Genomic DNA, 16357 nt, shown 5'->3' with positions numbered 1-16357 from the left:
CTTGAGAAGCTGCAGAGAGGATGAAATAAGGGAGAAAACAGTGCAGACTTTCTACTTAATGCCTGTTTGTTCCCTATTTACTTAAGTATATTTTTATTTGATATTTTTAAAAATGTGGTGAAACAGGCACAGTAAGAACTGTCCCTGTTTTACAGGTATGAAAACTGCCTTAGAGTTTAAATAACTTGTCTATGGCTAATAAGCAGAGGCCGCATGATGTAAAGCAAAGTGCACACAAGTGTTTCAAGTGACCCTCTAACATTAAGATATTAAATTTACATACAGGGACAGCTAAAACTCTTTCTTTTAAAAATTACCTACCTGAATAAAATGGTAACCATAAATTGCCTGGCCTTACACCTGGTACAGTAAAAATGCCTCTTCCTCCCTGTATCTATGGATTTCAAACTATGCCTCTCTCTCTAGAGCTCCTTACCACCTAGCCCTAGATGGTAAATGTTCTACAAGCCTTTATGGAAGGCCTACCATATGTCAGAACTATGCTGGAACCTCTAGAACCTGCAGTCTAGTAGAGGACAAAAACAAATAGAAATTTCTACATGGTAGTAAAACACAAACTGTCGTAACAGGGTCCTTAGTCTACCCTGGAAAGTCAAGAAAAATTGCCTGAAGGAAGTGACTCCCAAGATGACCCTTGATAGAATTTACCAAATGAGGCCTCAGTGATTATAATCTCGTACTAAAAGAGGAATAAACTAAGGGATTGATAATAGTCTGGTACTGAAAGAGTAATAAACTAAGGAAAGCTGAAATGGAAGTAAGCATCTGTTTATACCCCACAAGAAGGAGCCAAACTCAGACTTTATCCTGATAGACCCCCTTCCCTCAAAATTTTAAATTTGAAAAATTCAAACCTACAGACATGTTGAAAAATTAATACATGAAAATCTTTCACCTGGATTTACCACTTAATATTTTATCACACTATTTTATCTGTATATTAATATAACTCTTTTTCTGAGCCATTTGAAAATGGCAGATACCACGGCATTTTATCCCTAAATACTTCAGCATGTACCTAAGAATTCCCATATATAATCATACTTTATTATCCAAGAAATTTAACATTGATACCATATTATCTAACAGACAGTTAGTATTCAGATTTCTCTGGTTGCCTCCAAAATTTCCTTTATAACTTTTTTAATCCAAAATAATTATTGACAGTATGTGTGTTATGAGTCTGGTCCCCAACTTGGATTCATTCCTTACGTTTATTTTTTATGACTTTGACTTTTGAAAAATCCAGGTGAATTGTCTTATGAAGGGTTCTACATCCCAGATTTGTCTGATTGAGTCCTACTGGTTAGCTTCATATTACACTTTTTTGGCAAGTTTATCTCATGGGTGATGCGTATCCTATTCATTTTTATTTACCAATATTTTAAGTAATTGTTTTTTTCATTTGGAGGGATATCAGATGACTTTAGGTATACTATACTTATATTTCTTAGTCTGAATGTGTTCCAAGCTTTATATTAAATATCAAAGCAATCATAAACTGTCTTAAGACAGACAGGCAGACACATATACACACACACCTCTGCACATCCACCCCAGGCTCTTTTTTTCTGATGCATTGTTCATATGAAACCTCTTGAGTTTCTGAGCCCATGTGGCTAGGGGAGCAGATACTTCAGGGAAGTAAAGGTGTACTTAAGAGAGTAGCAAAGGAAGGTTTGTAGTTGTTGCTTTATCAAGGTTTGAGATGGTTACTTCTTCATTCTATGTCCTATGTTCTTGGAGTTATCCAGGGACTAAATCAGATCTTGTTAATACAGTTGTCATTATACACCAAGAGTTGCAGTAATTATGTTGCTGTTACCATAAACGTCTTTCAACCTTGTTGGTGGAGCATTGTGTTAGGTGGTACAGAACATCAGCCAATATATAGAATTATGTTAATATATTTAATGAAAGGTTTCATTTTATCACTGTGTTTCTGCCCTAATATGGAATAGTTTTAAAACTACCTGTGGGTGTCACATTTCTTTAACCTTTATTGGGTGACCTTGCTTAGCTAAAATAGAAGAAAGAATCGATTTCAACTTTGTCAAATGCTAGACTCAAACATCTCTGAAGAGACCTTTTTCCCTTCATTATTAGTCAGATCTTCACTCTTACAGGTCTCTAGAGAAAACATTCTGTAGTTTTTTTCTATTTATAAAGTATATCATTCTAACACCAGTTTTTACCATTAGTAGACTTTTTTTTTTCCTGAATAAATAACTACACATTTCTGGAAATGAGAAATTGAGAGAAAATCTGGTTTTCTAGATGAAGGAGGAGGAAACTACAGCTTATGGGCCAAATCTAGCCTGGTGCCTACTTTTGGAAATAAGTTGTTATTGGAATGCAACATTGCCCATTCATTTAAGTATTACCTGTGGCAGATTTTTCACTATAAGGGCAGAGTTGTATAATTGTGACAGACTGTATGACTCACAAAACCTAAAATATTTTACTGTCTGGCACTTCACAGAAAAAGTTTACCAACCCCTGTTCCAGATAGATAAAGACATTACACAGGTGGGTCTCCTTTTGAGATAGTTTAATATGCAAGTATCCAACTTTGGAAAACAAAATCTAGAATTTTGTTTCTAGTTGCAGAGTATCTTTTACTGTGCCATTGCAGTTAGTGCACATAGAAAAGTACTAGTGAAAACAAATTTCAGAAGTGGGCAGTTTGTTGTAGAAGGTAAGATTTATTGGCTTATGATTAGTATTTTAGAGCTCTCTCTTCTGTACAATATTTTGGGCAGTAAACAATGTTATTTTCTGCTATCAAAAGTTAGGATGGTATTTATAAAAATTGGTTTTGTAGGTACATGATCTTGATTTGTTATTTCATATATTGTTTACTTTGATAATCATTTTCAGTTTCTTAAAATTACTTCATGATTATGATAATCACTTCAGGTTTTTTGTTTACCATATATGCTTATGCAGTATTTTTGGGAGTTTTTTTCTCCATTGAATAATTTACTTTTACAGAATATTTTTGACATAAGAATTACTGAATTTTTCTTAATTCTGATAATTTCGAGGGGTGTAAGTATGCTCCACAGAGTAGGTTTAAATAGATAATAAATAGGAATTGAATTTTAAAACTGGATAAAATAAATAGGCTTGGATTTACAAAAGCCTGTATTTAAGTTTACTTATATTTCTGCTTAAATCGAATTATTTATGGTATTAATATAGTTTCCTTCCTACCTAAAGTATTGTGCACAAAATTATTTTCCTCACAGTTATTGTACTGTGAGAATTTTACATACAGAAAGTAATAAAGATCAGAGCAGGTGTAATCCAGCTCAGTGCCATGCCTTGGATCAAGAGTGCTTTCTTATGTTCTTTATAAGTAGAAAGTAAAACAAGTCTGGTTTGATGATTCCTGGTTAATCTGAGCTTTATTGTATGTATCTCAAGAACTGTTCTTTGAAAATTGAATTGCTGCCGGGCGCGGTGGCTCAAGCCTGTAATCCCAGCACTTTGAGAGGCCGAGACGGGCGGATCACAAGGTCAGGAGATCGAGACCATCCTGGCTAACACGGTGAAACCCCGTCTCTACTAAAAAATACAAAAAACTAGCCGGGCGAGGTGGCGGGCGCCTGTGGTCCCAGCTACTCCGGAGGCTGAGGCAGGAGAATGGCATAAACCCGGGAGGCGGAGCTTGCAGTGAGCTGAGATCCGGCCACTGCACTCCAGCCTGGGCGACAGAGCCAGACTCAGTCTCAAAAAAAAAAAAAAAAAAAAAGAAAATAGAATTGCTTTTGAGCATTGCTGAGCTGGCCTAGTAACGTGCTGAAACTAACTAGTCATGTGGCTTAAATAGATGTGTCAGACAAAGGAAGCATTAATCTTAATCTTATGGAATGTTTTATTCAAGTGAAGTTGGTGATAAAGTAAATGTTTGCATGTTTTTGTCTTCTCTTGACTTCCAAGGAACCTGGAATTGGGAGCCCAGAAACCTAGGTTTTAAGACTCTTTAGCACTAATTAGGAGTTCCTTAACAAGTCAGCCACCCATCCTCTCTGTTGCTCAGTTTTATTATTTATGAAGTGGTTAGAAAAAAAAATCTCTAATATTGTTTCAGTAAATTCTTTCAGATAGGAAAAATCTTCGCAGAATTGGAAGTTTTGCTAAGAAGGAATTTAATCTGATTTTGCCTGCCACTGGTGTATGTGTGTAATTGTGTGTGCACATACACTTGTTGCCCTCACCTTTACACTCTGCCCCTCTTAGAGCTTCACTAACTCAAATCTCTAACTTAAGTTTATACCTTTCTTCTGAGCTCTACATATTTTCCAAATTTAACATGTTTAAAAAGTAGATTTATTTCCCCCAATTCTTCACTGCTCACTTTTATACCCAGACTGATTACAAAGAAAGACAGAAAACACACACATACACAGAAAGCTTAACTGTTGTTCTATCTTCAGTATCTGCAGCACCAGCAACTTTATCAAACAAGCAACATCTTCAGGGTTGTCTTGAACAGTTCTCATCACCCGTCAAGTTTGCTAGCTGATTCTCTGGTTTGTATTCTTCTCCGTGCCTACAGGCTGCTGATACCAACAGATTTTTTTTAAGAAGTTATCTTTTTGCATTTTAAGCTCTACAGTTAGTTATTAGGACAGTCAGGATACTTGCTGAATGTTCACATGTATAAAATGTGAATTTTAAGACTTCACAATAAAACAGTGAATGAATTACTATAAAGTTATATTTAGCAAGCATTGTTTACATTCCATATGTAGAACACTTTACATCTTAGTAAAGGGGAAGGGGAACAAGAGCAATAAAAGAAATTGAAAAATATTTGCTGCTATTCATCTATCAAATTAAGGAACTAAAGTACAAGCAATCGAATAGAATAGAATTATGAAAGATGGTAAAGTTGCAAGACTTTATAGAGTAGATGGCTTGCTGCTCCAAGTGTGGATCATGGGCCAGCAGCTTCAGCATCACCTTGGAGGTTGTTAGAAATGCAGGACCTCAGGCCCCTGCTGAATCAGAATCTGCATTTTAACAAGATTCCCAACTAATTTATATGCACATTAAAGTTCGAGAAGCCCTGGCCTCGATACTTGTGACCTAACACTGTTTTTAGTTTGTAGTGTGCTAACGAATTTAATCTCCCACAACAACCCCGTAAGGCAAGTACCATTGCTATTTCCCATTTTATAGTTGAAGAAACCTGTTTGACCGAGGTTCCTCAGGTAGTAAGTGGCAGAGCTGGAATTTACACCCAGACATTTTGCTTTTGTATTTCTCAGTTGACTATGCTGTACTCTCTATATAAAGGGCTAAGTGAATATGGACTAACGCAGATTACAAATAGGGCTTGGTAAATAAGGAAAGACAACTTGAAGGTGAGATGTGGGTTCATGGCCCTAAACTCTACATCACATTTTTTAAATGCATTCACATGTTCATTTGAAGAAATGTATTGATTTATTCATTATTGCTATCTTATGAGATGAATTTGGTGACTGCATCTTTTTTCTAGAATGTCAGTGTTACTTCTCTTAACAATGAGTAAATGATGTCTTTATTACGAAACAGGATTTATTAGAATCAAAGCAAAAGCAAACACTGTATTTGAATTGATATGTGGTAAATGCTCAACTACTTGGATTTTGTCCTTTTTTTTTTTCTAAATCTGAATGACGCTTGAATTAATAGCACTGAATGTCAGTGTGTGCACTGATGTTTTTAAGTTTCATTGCCCATTAACCTTTTTCATTTATACAGCAGACTGAGAAGGAAGATGAATTGTTGAGCTATCTATTTAGGGGTGAAAATACTAGAAACCTTTTAACACTTTGTGTCTTCTTGGGAAATTTTTCACAGAAGAATCCCAGAGGATTTGTTTTTGTTTTTGATCTATTCTTTCCAGATAACTGTAGTAATTGATTTGTTTTAATCTGTTACAGAGAAAAACACTAACACTTTATAGACAAATGATAGACAAATGGCATATACTCAAATATTTATAGCTGTTTAATGGCATTTTATAGACATTTATTTGGGTTTTGTTCTTATTTTTCTTTTTAATTAAGGGAGTAGTGGGGTAGATGTGAGTTCATTGTGGCATTCAGCTTATATTTGCTTGGCTTTTTCATGGTCAGTGACACCCTAATTCCTAGCATGATAAATAGTAACCCTTTGTGCTTGATTTGTTTAACTTATTTGAGTTGTTTTCAAAATGCATTATTTTTAATTTTAAAAAAATCAGCTAAGCTTGTGTATGGTTAAGTTTTTGTTTTGTTTTCTGTTTGATTTTTGTTCTTTTAGGGAAAAAATCCTATAAAATGGCTATTAAATTTTTAGCCAATGACAATGAGATTTTCTTAATATTACTTGAATTATTTACCTCTTAATTCTTAGAGTATGTGGTTTTGTTGTTCTGTAGTGTCTTACTAAAATATTCATTTTTTTTACAGTGTATTGCAAGTTCCACTGCATTACATGCAAATATGATTCACTCATACCTAGCTGTTTGTGGATTCAAACTCATAAATGAACCATTTTCAAGTTGTTAATAGTGTACTGACATCTTTCTGTGTTTTCTGATATTTACAGATTCGAGTGGTGAATGCATTTCGTAGTTCTTTATATGAAGGGTTAGAAAAACCGGAATCAAGAAGTTCGATTCACAACTTTATGACACATCCTGAGTTTAGGATAGAAGATTCAGAGCCTCATATCCCCCTTATTGATGACACTGATGCTGAAGATGATGCTCCTACAAAACGTAACTCCAGTCCTCCACCCTCTCCCAACAAAAATAACAATGCTGTTGACAGTGGAATTCACCTTACAATAGAAATGAACAAGTCTGCTACCTCTTCATCCCCAGGAAGCCCACTACATAGTTTGGAAACATCACTCTGATTGTAAGCTGAATGTTAACACACTAGCTGCATTGTAAAGAAACAAATCGAAACTGGGTCTTTTCACATATTGTGATGGACAAGCTAGTATTCTTGTCTTTGGACTTCAACAGAAGACACACTTGTACGAATGTAGATTTATTTTTTTAAAAAAAAAAAAGCAAAGCTTTCTGCCAGACTGAGGGTGCTTTTTGGGGGGTGGGAGAAATGAACTGACAGATAAACAGTAACTCAGCGTAAGTGACCCGTGGATCATCAGTAGAACCCAAGCATGGTCCTGAACAGTGTATTAGCAGAGCTTTAGTTTATCTCAGTCCTGGATGGGAGAGAGGGAGGAGTAAAACTGGGCAAGACAAAGAGCCCTGGATCGTTGAATTGATACTTTAATTTCTGCTGTTGGCTGTTAATAATTTGGATTATTTATGTTTATAAATGATACAGATCTGTTTACAAGGTTTGTAGATACTTTTTTTGTTCCTGTTCATAGATGGGAAGCTTCCTTATAACTGATGCAGAGAAAAATTAGTCCTTCAAATACTGCTGTATTTTCAGGAAAAAAAAAGGGGTGTTTCTATTGAAACTGTACTAAATTTTTGCCTACAATTTACCTTGTTAAATATTGTAGATAAATTGCTAATACTAATAGCCAAATAGATAACACTAATGCTTTGTTTAAAAAAAATGAAAAAACAAAACAAAACAAAAAAACATGAGCAGTGGTGTTCTAAATGAAGTTATGACATCTGTCCTAATTAGTTTCTTAAATACATTTACTACTTAATGGTTTTGAAGCAACTGTTTAATTTTTAAAATTTTTGAAAACTTGCTAATAACCTTTTGTTCAGAATTTAGTAGATTGTTTAATGCAGGACATCAACTACATAATGAAAGATGCTTGAAATGCTTTTGTTATTTCAGGCAAATCAAATTAAATCAAACTATCAAACTACAAGAGAACCTTAGTCCTTTTTGTTTTTGTCTAAACATGTTAGTTCAGTGATGTCTTGGTGAACTGTGAGTGAACTGTATTGATTTTTCTAATCTTTAGAGACCTTCACACAGCATGAGGGCTGTTGACATTTTGAAAAAGGTTAATAAGTAGAAGCATACATGTTTTCCTTTTGTTTTTGAAACTTGTTTGTAAACATAAATAAATATGCCCTTTTATTAAATAAATTCATGGCAATGTTTTTTTAAAAGACATTTCAGCTTCTTTTCTCAATTCTACATATACAGTGCATCATTCTGTTCTCTTTGACCACAATTGGAATAAATTTCAAGATGGTAACAGCCCCATGAAGTACCGCTTTAATTCCTTGCTGGTAATCTAATAGAATCAGATTAAGAAAATTAACACAATTTTGCCATTTGACATACTCTTCATTGAATTTGGTTTGTCTAAAATAGTCTCACAGGTAAAAAACATAATAATGACCACCATTGTCTTTGATACATTTATTTTAATTCTTAAGTGGCCAAATAACAGATTAGATAAAATGAGATTACATGAAAAGGTTCTAAAATGATATATTTAGATGCAATAATTAACCATATGCTAGAATGCCCACCTCTAAGCCAATTGGATTCTTTAGCTCTCTTTTTCTTTCCTTTGTCTACCTTCTTCCCTTTTTTGCCTCTGTCTTTACCCTTTAGAAACTGGCATGTGTTAGGGCCCAGATTTCACCAGATACACAATCCTCAGGCTGACATAAAGTTTACGAGGACTACTACTATAACTGAGAGTGCTGACCCAGCAAAGAAACATTTAGTTGATGGTGCTTGATATTTTTGGTGGGTGGGGGAAATCTTTTTCTCACCATCAAATCTTTGCAGTAATCCTCTGCAAGTCTTAGAAACACATTGGCTCTGTCAGCATTTGTAATTGTACATTTATTCATCAGGTATTTATAATGAATCATACTGTAAAAAAAGAGGTAGCATGATATGCTGGAAAGCATATTAGACTAGGAGTCAAGACCTGGTTTCTAGTCTTGGTTTTGCCATTAATGTGCTGCATGATCTTGGGAAAATCATTTACCCTAAATAAGGGTGGTGGACTATCTCGAAGAACCCTTTCAACTCTAAAAATTGACCCTATCAACTGGAGAGCCTACAAGGCATAGGGAATAGAGAAAAGGGAAATGTTTTCAGTTTTCTTTTTTATTTTGGTTATGCTTAAATATGAATGTAATTACCAAAAGATTTAGAAGTGCATGTGCTTTGGAGGATTTGTATTGAGCTTTTACAGTATTCATTTTTCAACTCAAGGCAATGGCTTTCTACACCAACTCTAATCCATAAACGGGTCTTATGACATCCATGAAGTAGTAGCAAGACATGCTTAGTGTGTATTTCTCTCTTTGAGACACTGTAATTTCTACCAGAAATTTCCAGAGCATTATGTAAGTAGAAAAAAATGCAAGCAAGCGGTTAAAGATCTTGGATCCCATTATAAAGTATGTATAGTTGAAATCTGTAATTCAATCACTTTTTCTCTTTTATCCTCTAACCAAAAAATTGTTTAATTTTGCATCCCAAATGTTTTTAATCTTTGTATATTTTTTAAAAATCCTTTTCTCCTCATCATTGCCTTTTTTGTGGTTGTAAATAGACTTACTTGCACTTTGAAGATGAGTTACTCCTTGTCATCTTACAAATATGTGATATGGTAATTTTCATAACAGATGTCAGTTTTGAACCAAGAATTGGTGATTTGTTTATAAGAAAAAAACTGGCTTCATTTCTGTGAAATTGCTCTTTGAAAATTTCTTTTTACACGTGTAAGCCAACTGAGATACCGTGATGGTGTTGATTTCTTTCAATGATGCTTACCATCTATTTTAGCCACTGAGCCTTTTATTATTTGTCTATTTGTAAAGTTTATTTGTCTTAACTCATTTAATAAATATACTGTTTATCTGTTTCTGAATGGGGACTGAACTTTTTGGATATTGATTGGAAAATATTTTGGAATTTTTTCTACTTTAAATTTTAGAAATCTAATTGAAAATTCTATAATGTACTTGAAATGTTATGGTTGTGTTACAGTGAATCACTCTTCTAATATGAGAGTGGGTGCATTGTCCCTACTCTCCTACCCACTGTCTTCAACCCTTATAGCACAATAGATCATTTCTGCAGTCTGTGGGAATGTCATCTGCTGGTTTTAGTACAGATTAGTTTTTCACATTAGCTATTAAGAGCTTATTTTTATCTCATTTTCCATACTTGTCAATACCAGTTATCTGAACTCTATGGGAGAAATTAATAAAATTACCATGAGTTGTTTTTTATAATAAATTATTAATATAAACTAGCAACGTTGTTGAAATACTGAGTAAACTTTAAATGATGATGAATACCATATTTTTCAGTTAGTATAAATCATTAGTAAATTATCGAGTATACTTAAGTACCATATTTGTGACACGAAAGATATTTTCCATTTTGTCAAATTGGGTTTATATAATGTATTAGACTTGAATTTTGAATTAGGTTCTCTTTGTAAAATTTAGCTGAGAAAGAAAGGGGAGTTTAAGCCTTTGCATGTTGACATTGTTCCTTCCCCATGCCTTCAAGATTGTGTCTTATTGCAGCTGCCTTCTTTCTTTAACCTGTGGTACTTTAAGACTCTTATACTCAAACCCCCATCAACTTTTATCTTTTTTAATTAGTCTGTTAACATTCATTTGTAGACCAAAATAAAAGATACTCTTAATAGCATAATTATACCACCTCACTAAAAATCTGAAAAATAATCTTTCTTTTAGAATAAGTGTTTTTATACCATAAAGACTGTTTCATGTGGTCAGAAAATTGGTAGTTGTGTTTCTGTACTTTTCTCATCAGTATGTGTCACAAAGGAAATAACCAGACCAGGCACTGTGGCTCATGCCTGTAATCCTAGCACTTGGGGAGGCCAAGGCTGGACAATCATTTGAGACCATCCTGAGCAACAAAGCTAGATCCCCCTCCCAACAAAAATAAAAATAAAAAATTATCTAGTGGTGGTACCTGCAGGTAGTCGTAGCTACCAGAGTGGCTGAGGTGAGAGGATCTCTGGAACCCAAGAGTTTGAGGCTGCAGTGAGCTGTGATCACACCACTGCACTCTAGCCTGGACAAGAGTGAGACCCTGTCTCAAAGAAAAAAAGGAAATTAGCTTTATGCAAATAGTTTCTTTTTCAACCAATTGATAGCTTTACTCCTTAAACTCGCCATTGAGTTTGCTTTTATGCTTTACATCTAAGAACTGTTGATAACATTTTTCCTACTAAAGTATTTCAATAGCATGTTAAATCTGTATTCTGTTAGTTTAAGGTATCCTTGTTGAACAGCATAATAATTGTTCCAAAGTAGGGAATCAAAGTTAAGAAAATGTGCGTGTGTGCTTATGCAGAATCAGTCTGTGGCACAACTTGCTTAACCACACTGCATCCTAGGAAAACAAGTTCCCAGATCAGTAAAACATAGTCTGGGTTTGGGTTCAGTGCAGGGAATCCCTAGGATTAAGGATTCATTTTTTCCAAATACATTTTCAGATCATTAGTTATAAGCACTGATACTTTTGTTAGCTATTATTGAAAGGGACATGTCACAACGTAAATTAGTATTTATGGAGTACTTGGTATATACTAAGCACTTTACATGGATTATGTAAGCAACCTGGTAAACATTCTGCCATTTTGCAGCAGGGAAATAGGCTTAAAGAGTTCAGGTAACTTGCTGTAGGTCACATGGCTAGGTAGTAGACCTGGGATTCACACTTGAGGCAGACCATTTCAAGAGGCCAAACCAGTAGCCACTGGTCTTTACTGCAGGACTAGCATCTTGTTAACCTGAATCAGGGCCCAAATTTTTGAACAGTTAAAATTTTCTGCTTAACTCTTAAGCGTTTCCATTATTGCACTTTTCTTGGTATCAAATGCTTCTGAGAGGATCTTAAGAATCTTCACAGCCTTCCTGGAGAATAGCTCAAAAGATTGAGGCAAAATCATCTATTAAGATGCATAATCCAAGCTTTCCTCATGATCAGACCTCCTCTAGCCAAAGAGCCAAAGATAAACTCGGTAGAATGGTGCTTTTAATAGCACATTTTGAATAGAGAATTTCATTATTTAGTGCTTTTAAGATGGGTATGTTTATACAAAGTCTTAGAGATAGCCCAAGATATCCCAATAATTTAACCTGTTGCTTTGTTTCCTAGTTTGGAATGAAAATAAATATAACATTAGTGAGACACTCTGCATCTCTGCATTTTTGGTTTTGGAACTTGTGAGACTAAAGAATAGGGTGTTTTACTTTCAATTAACTTTTTATTTTGTGAAGAATTATTTTGTCTTTTTTTTTTTTTGAGATGGAGTCTCACTCCGCCGCCAGGCTAGAGTGCAGTGGCATAATAGCTCACTGCAATCTCCTCCTCCTGGGTTCAAGCAATTCCCCTACCTCAGTTTCCCAAGTAGCTGGGACTACAGGTGTGCACTACCATGCCCGGCTAATTTTTTGTATTTTAGTAGAGACAGGGTTTCACCATGTTGGCCAGGATGGTCTCTATCTCCTGACCTCTCCGCCCACCTCGGCCTCCCAAAATGCTGGGATTACAGGCATGAGCCATCACACCCGGCCAATGAAAATTCTTAATGCTGTAATATTGAGCCCTGTTGCACATGGGATTTTAAATGATCCGTTTTTAAAATAAGAAAGTTGTAGCCATTTTTAAACTACTGTCTTGATACCATTTTATATTAATATTGTTTGCTTTATAAATGGTTCCCTTTGGTCTGTAAAAATTAGGTGCTGATGTTTATAATCTTAAAAGATATCTTTGTTAAGAAAAGGTATCTTAAAACATTTTCCTGGAGCGGAGGTGGGCAAAGTGGTGATTTGGGAAGGTTTTGGGTGTGTCGGATGGATTGGTGATTGATGAGACTGAGGGTAGGGATGTAAATAGAACAGTTAAAACATTGAGTTGTACAGGCCTGGGGTACAGAGGGAATAGACTAGGATAGTAACAGCAAAATTAAAGAGAACAGAAAAGAAAGTACTTGAAAGCATAGAGGAAATATTTGTAGCAAAACAGGAAACCTAGTTGATGGCATTTCAAGGCATCATCTACTTTTGGATTTGTTAGCTACTTATGTGTAGAATTAAAGAACATTTAATTAGGTGACCCCTTAATTGGCAGAATGATTAGATTAACTATAAGTCTGGTGGTAGTTTCAAAGCATTGTTTGCAGATCTGTCTTGTTCATGTCTTTCAGATGTTCAATCTGAACAGTTGTTTCAATAAGGAAGTAGAAGGAAAGCTCGTCACTGTCTTGGGCAGCATTAAGCTGGGAAGGGTTGAGAATAAACTAGATGACAAAATCAGGAGTCAAACTGATAAGTGATGAGATGACTAAAACAATAGTTTAATGTAGATAGATGTAAAATCCTGCTCTTTGGGACCTAGTCAGAAACAAAATGACAAGGCAGCTGCCTCCTCAAATGTGGGAAAACGATAGGTTTGGTTGACAGAAAGGAAAAGGTTCGTTCTAGAGTCCAGAATCCTGGCCTTGAGGGACATATGAAGGTTTGGAATAAATGCAATGAGGAATGTTCCTGAAAAGAATAAGAGACAAAGGCTAGTTTGAGCATCAGTGAAGAAAACCAGGACATGAGTATACATTTTGGTCACCAACAAGACAGATACACTAAAGCTGAGAACAGGTATGAAGTTGAAGGTGGCTCAGGTTTAGGTACCAAGGTAACATAACCTAAAGAAAGCAAAGCCATCAAGGTCAGTCACAGCAGGAGCGAGATGGCCAACTCGAGCAAATACCTCCAAGAAGCTATGAATGGCTCTTCATTTGCTCCTTAACAACTCTAACCTCACATAGTTGTCACTTGCCTCTCTTTTTCCATTGCTATGAGTACATTATGTGCTCATGTGTTCTCCCTGGCCCTGTAAATTCCTCGAGGCCCCTTTTGTACTTGTATCTCTTCACAGTGCTTGCACCACCCTGCCTCTCCTTCCTCTCCTTCCTCAACACAACAGACGTGTAAAAGAAAGTGCGTTTTTTTTTTTCCGAGGAAAATCACTTCTCTAGGAGAGGGTGTTAAGGCTCAAAGAGTGAATCTCTGAGGTGTGGGAAGAGGCAGTATTTTGTCCTAGCAGTTCACCAGAACTGAGTTCTAAATGGTTCCAACTCTTAAACCAACTTTTAATATCTTGAGCCCTCAGTTTCCTCAACAGGAGTATGAGTATTGCAATTTCTGCCCAGCTTTAGAAGTTGAGATGAACTTGAAAATGTGAAAGCACTTTTAACAATTATAAAGCACAGTACAAGGTAAGCCTATTGACTGAGCAACTGAAACCTGTGAAGAACTGTTCCTGCCTCCTCTAAGAAATTTGGCTTAAATAAAAAATTTCAGAGTTGAAAAAGACCCTTAAGTCCCGACTGGGTCATAAATACCCAGGCATTATAAAGGTTACCCTGGAGATTCATCTCATTAGAATAATAGTGTTTGCATCCATTCCCATTTTTTTCTGTTTTTAGTCAGTTTTCCCTTGTAAAAAGAAGCAGCTTGCTTTCCTCTGGGTGGTAAATAAATGAGGGTGCTAGTGATCCAGTCATACAGTTTTTTATTATTTATCATTTAGCTGAACACTAGAGCTGCTCTGATGGTTTGAGACCATTACCAAGTTTAATTGCTCTTTTTGTTCCCAGTCATATCTTTATTCCCATAATAAACCATAGGATAGATCAGTACTGCCCAAACTTTGCTGTACATTGGCGTCACTTGGGAGAACTTTAAAACATACTGGTGCCAGGCTCCCAGCTCAAGCATTGTAGTCTAGGGTGTGGCCTGAGTGAGCACTGACACTTAAAAAATTCCCAAATGATTCTAATATGCAGCCACACTTTGGGAACTACTGAGTAAAACAGAGGGAAGCACTGATAACCACAATAATGAAATGCAAGAAGTTAATGAGCATAAAAGAGAAAGTATATAGGTGAGTATATTAAACTTAGGTTTTTGTTCTTCTTTTTAGACAGGTTACAGTCCTAGCTCACTGCAGCCTCGAACTGAGCTCAGGTGTTCCTCCTGCCTCAGCCTCCTGAGTAGCTAGGACTATAGGGGCATGCCACCACACCCAGCCAACTTTTTTTTTTTACTTTTTGTAGAGAGGGAGTCTCACTATGTTGCCTAGGCTGTTATCAAACTCCTGGCCTCAAACAATCCTCTCATCTCAGCCTCCTGAAGTCTGGGATTACAAGTGTGCTGCTATGCCCAGCCAAGCTTAATTTTTTGGGTTTTTGTTTTTGTTTTTGTTTACTGTTATTAAAAACCTGAATTCTTGGTGGAAGTTTACTTATACCAGGTTGAAAACGTCTTTATCTCATTTTTCAAAATGTTCCACCATGTTGTCCAGGCTGGTCTTGAATTCCTGAGCTCACACAATCTGCCCACCTCAGCCTCCCAAAGTGCTAGGATTACAGGTGTGAGCCACTACACCCGGCCCAGGTAGCTCTTAATTACAGTGGGGTGGCAGGCTTGCATACCAAATCTATCCCTGGTAAACTGGGACATATGGGCACCCCACTAGGATGTTCTGTTCTTGAAGGATAGTTGTAGAAACTGGAGATGTTGAGCAAGATAGAGAAGATGGGAATGGAGTTTGGGGGCTGAGGGACTTGCAAGCTGCTTTTATATATCTGAAAATCTCTGCGAAGAACTGGTTTGATAAGATTTTAAAGTGTTTTTTTTTTTTTGAGACGAAGTCTTGCTCTTGTCCCTGAGGCAGAGTACAATGGCACGATCTCAGGTCACTGCAACCTCCGCCTTTCGGGTTCAAGCGATTCTCCTCCCTCAGCCTCCCAAGTAGCTGGGATTACAGGCGCCTGCCACCACGCCCAGCTAATTTTTGTAGTTTTAGTAGAGACGGGGTTTCACCATGTTGGCCAGGATAGTCTCAAACTCCTGACCTCAGGTGATCCATCCGCCTTGGCCTCACCAAGTGCTAGGATTACAGGCGTGAGAAACTGCACGTGGCCAGGATTTTAAAACTTAAGAGTGACTGGACCAAGTCATTTCTGGTATACCATTTCAGATTCAGCGAAATGGTCATGAGTTTGGTTGTTGAACAATTTTGGATTCAAATCCCAGATGATACTAACTAGCTGTGTGGTCACAGGCAACTTTAACTTCTTTATTACAAGAGAGGGGTAGAGTTATTATGACTTACTGAGGTAAAATACAAAAGCAAGTGACTCAGAATAGGGGCTTAATAAGTCAGTTTGTGCACTGTAACTATAATTGGATATGGTACAGGCCAGTTGGGTATGCTATGGGATCTTTTAGGGGTTAACTGGATGGCTGGAGCCAATATTTTTTGACCAATTTGACTTAGAAATTGTTCTTAGAGACAACAACAAAAAAATCAACTAGTAATTT

At 36.2% G+C, this 16357-nt stretch overlaps 1 protein-coding gene and 1 long non-coding RNA gene across 7 annotated transcripts in view; one reads left to right on the top strand and one right to left on the bottom strand.

The window, feature by feature from the left end:
* ATP2B1 (ATPase plasma membrane Ca2+ transporting 1) overlaps positions 1-9849 on the top strand; it is a 119370-nt gene extending 109521 nt beyond the window's left edge. For all 6 annotated transcript variants that reach the window (XM_050748572.1, XM_050748570.1, XM_050748574.1 and 3 more), the window contains one exon: positions 6610-9849. In XM_050748572.1, the coding sequence (XP_050604529.1) occupies positions 6610-6921 (312 nt within the window). In that variant the 3' untranslated portion in view covers positions 6922-9849. The remainder of the gene's footprint in view (positions 1-6609) is intronic.
* LOC126930959 (uncharacterized) lies at positions 4334-12400 on the bottom strand. Its single transcript, XR_007717731.1, has 2 exons — positions 10935-12400; positions 4334-4589 (listed from the first exon to the last, which is right to left on the bottom strand). It is a non-coding gene; the product is annotated as an uncharacterized LOC126930959 (long non-coding RNA).
* Positions 12401-16357: the final 3957 nt, after the last annotated feature.

The sequence above is a fragment of the Macaca thibetana genome, chromosome 11 (genome assembly GCF_024542745.1).
Source record: "Macaca thibetana thibetana isolate TM-01 chromosome 11, ASM2454274v1, whole genome shotgun sequence".
Classification (NCBI taxonomy): Eukaryota; Metazoa; Chordata; class Mammalia; order Primates; family Cercopithecidae; genus Macaca; species Macaca thibetana.
The sequence above is the reverse complement of the archived record's forward strand: the minus strand, read 5'-3'. Positions and strand labels throughout refer to the sequence as shown.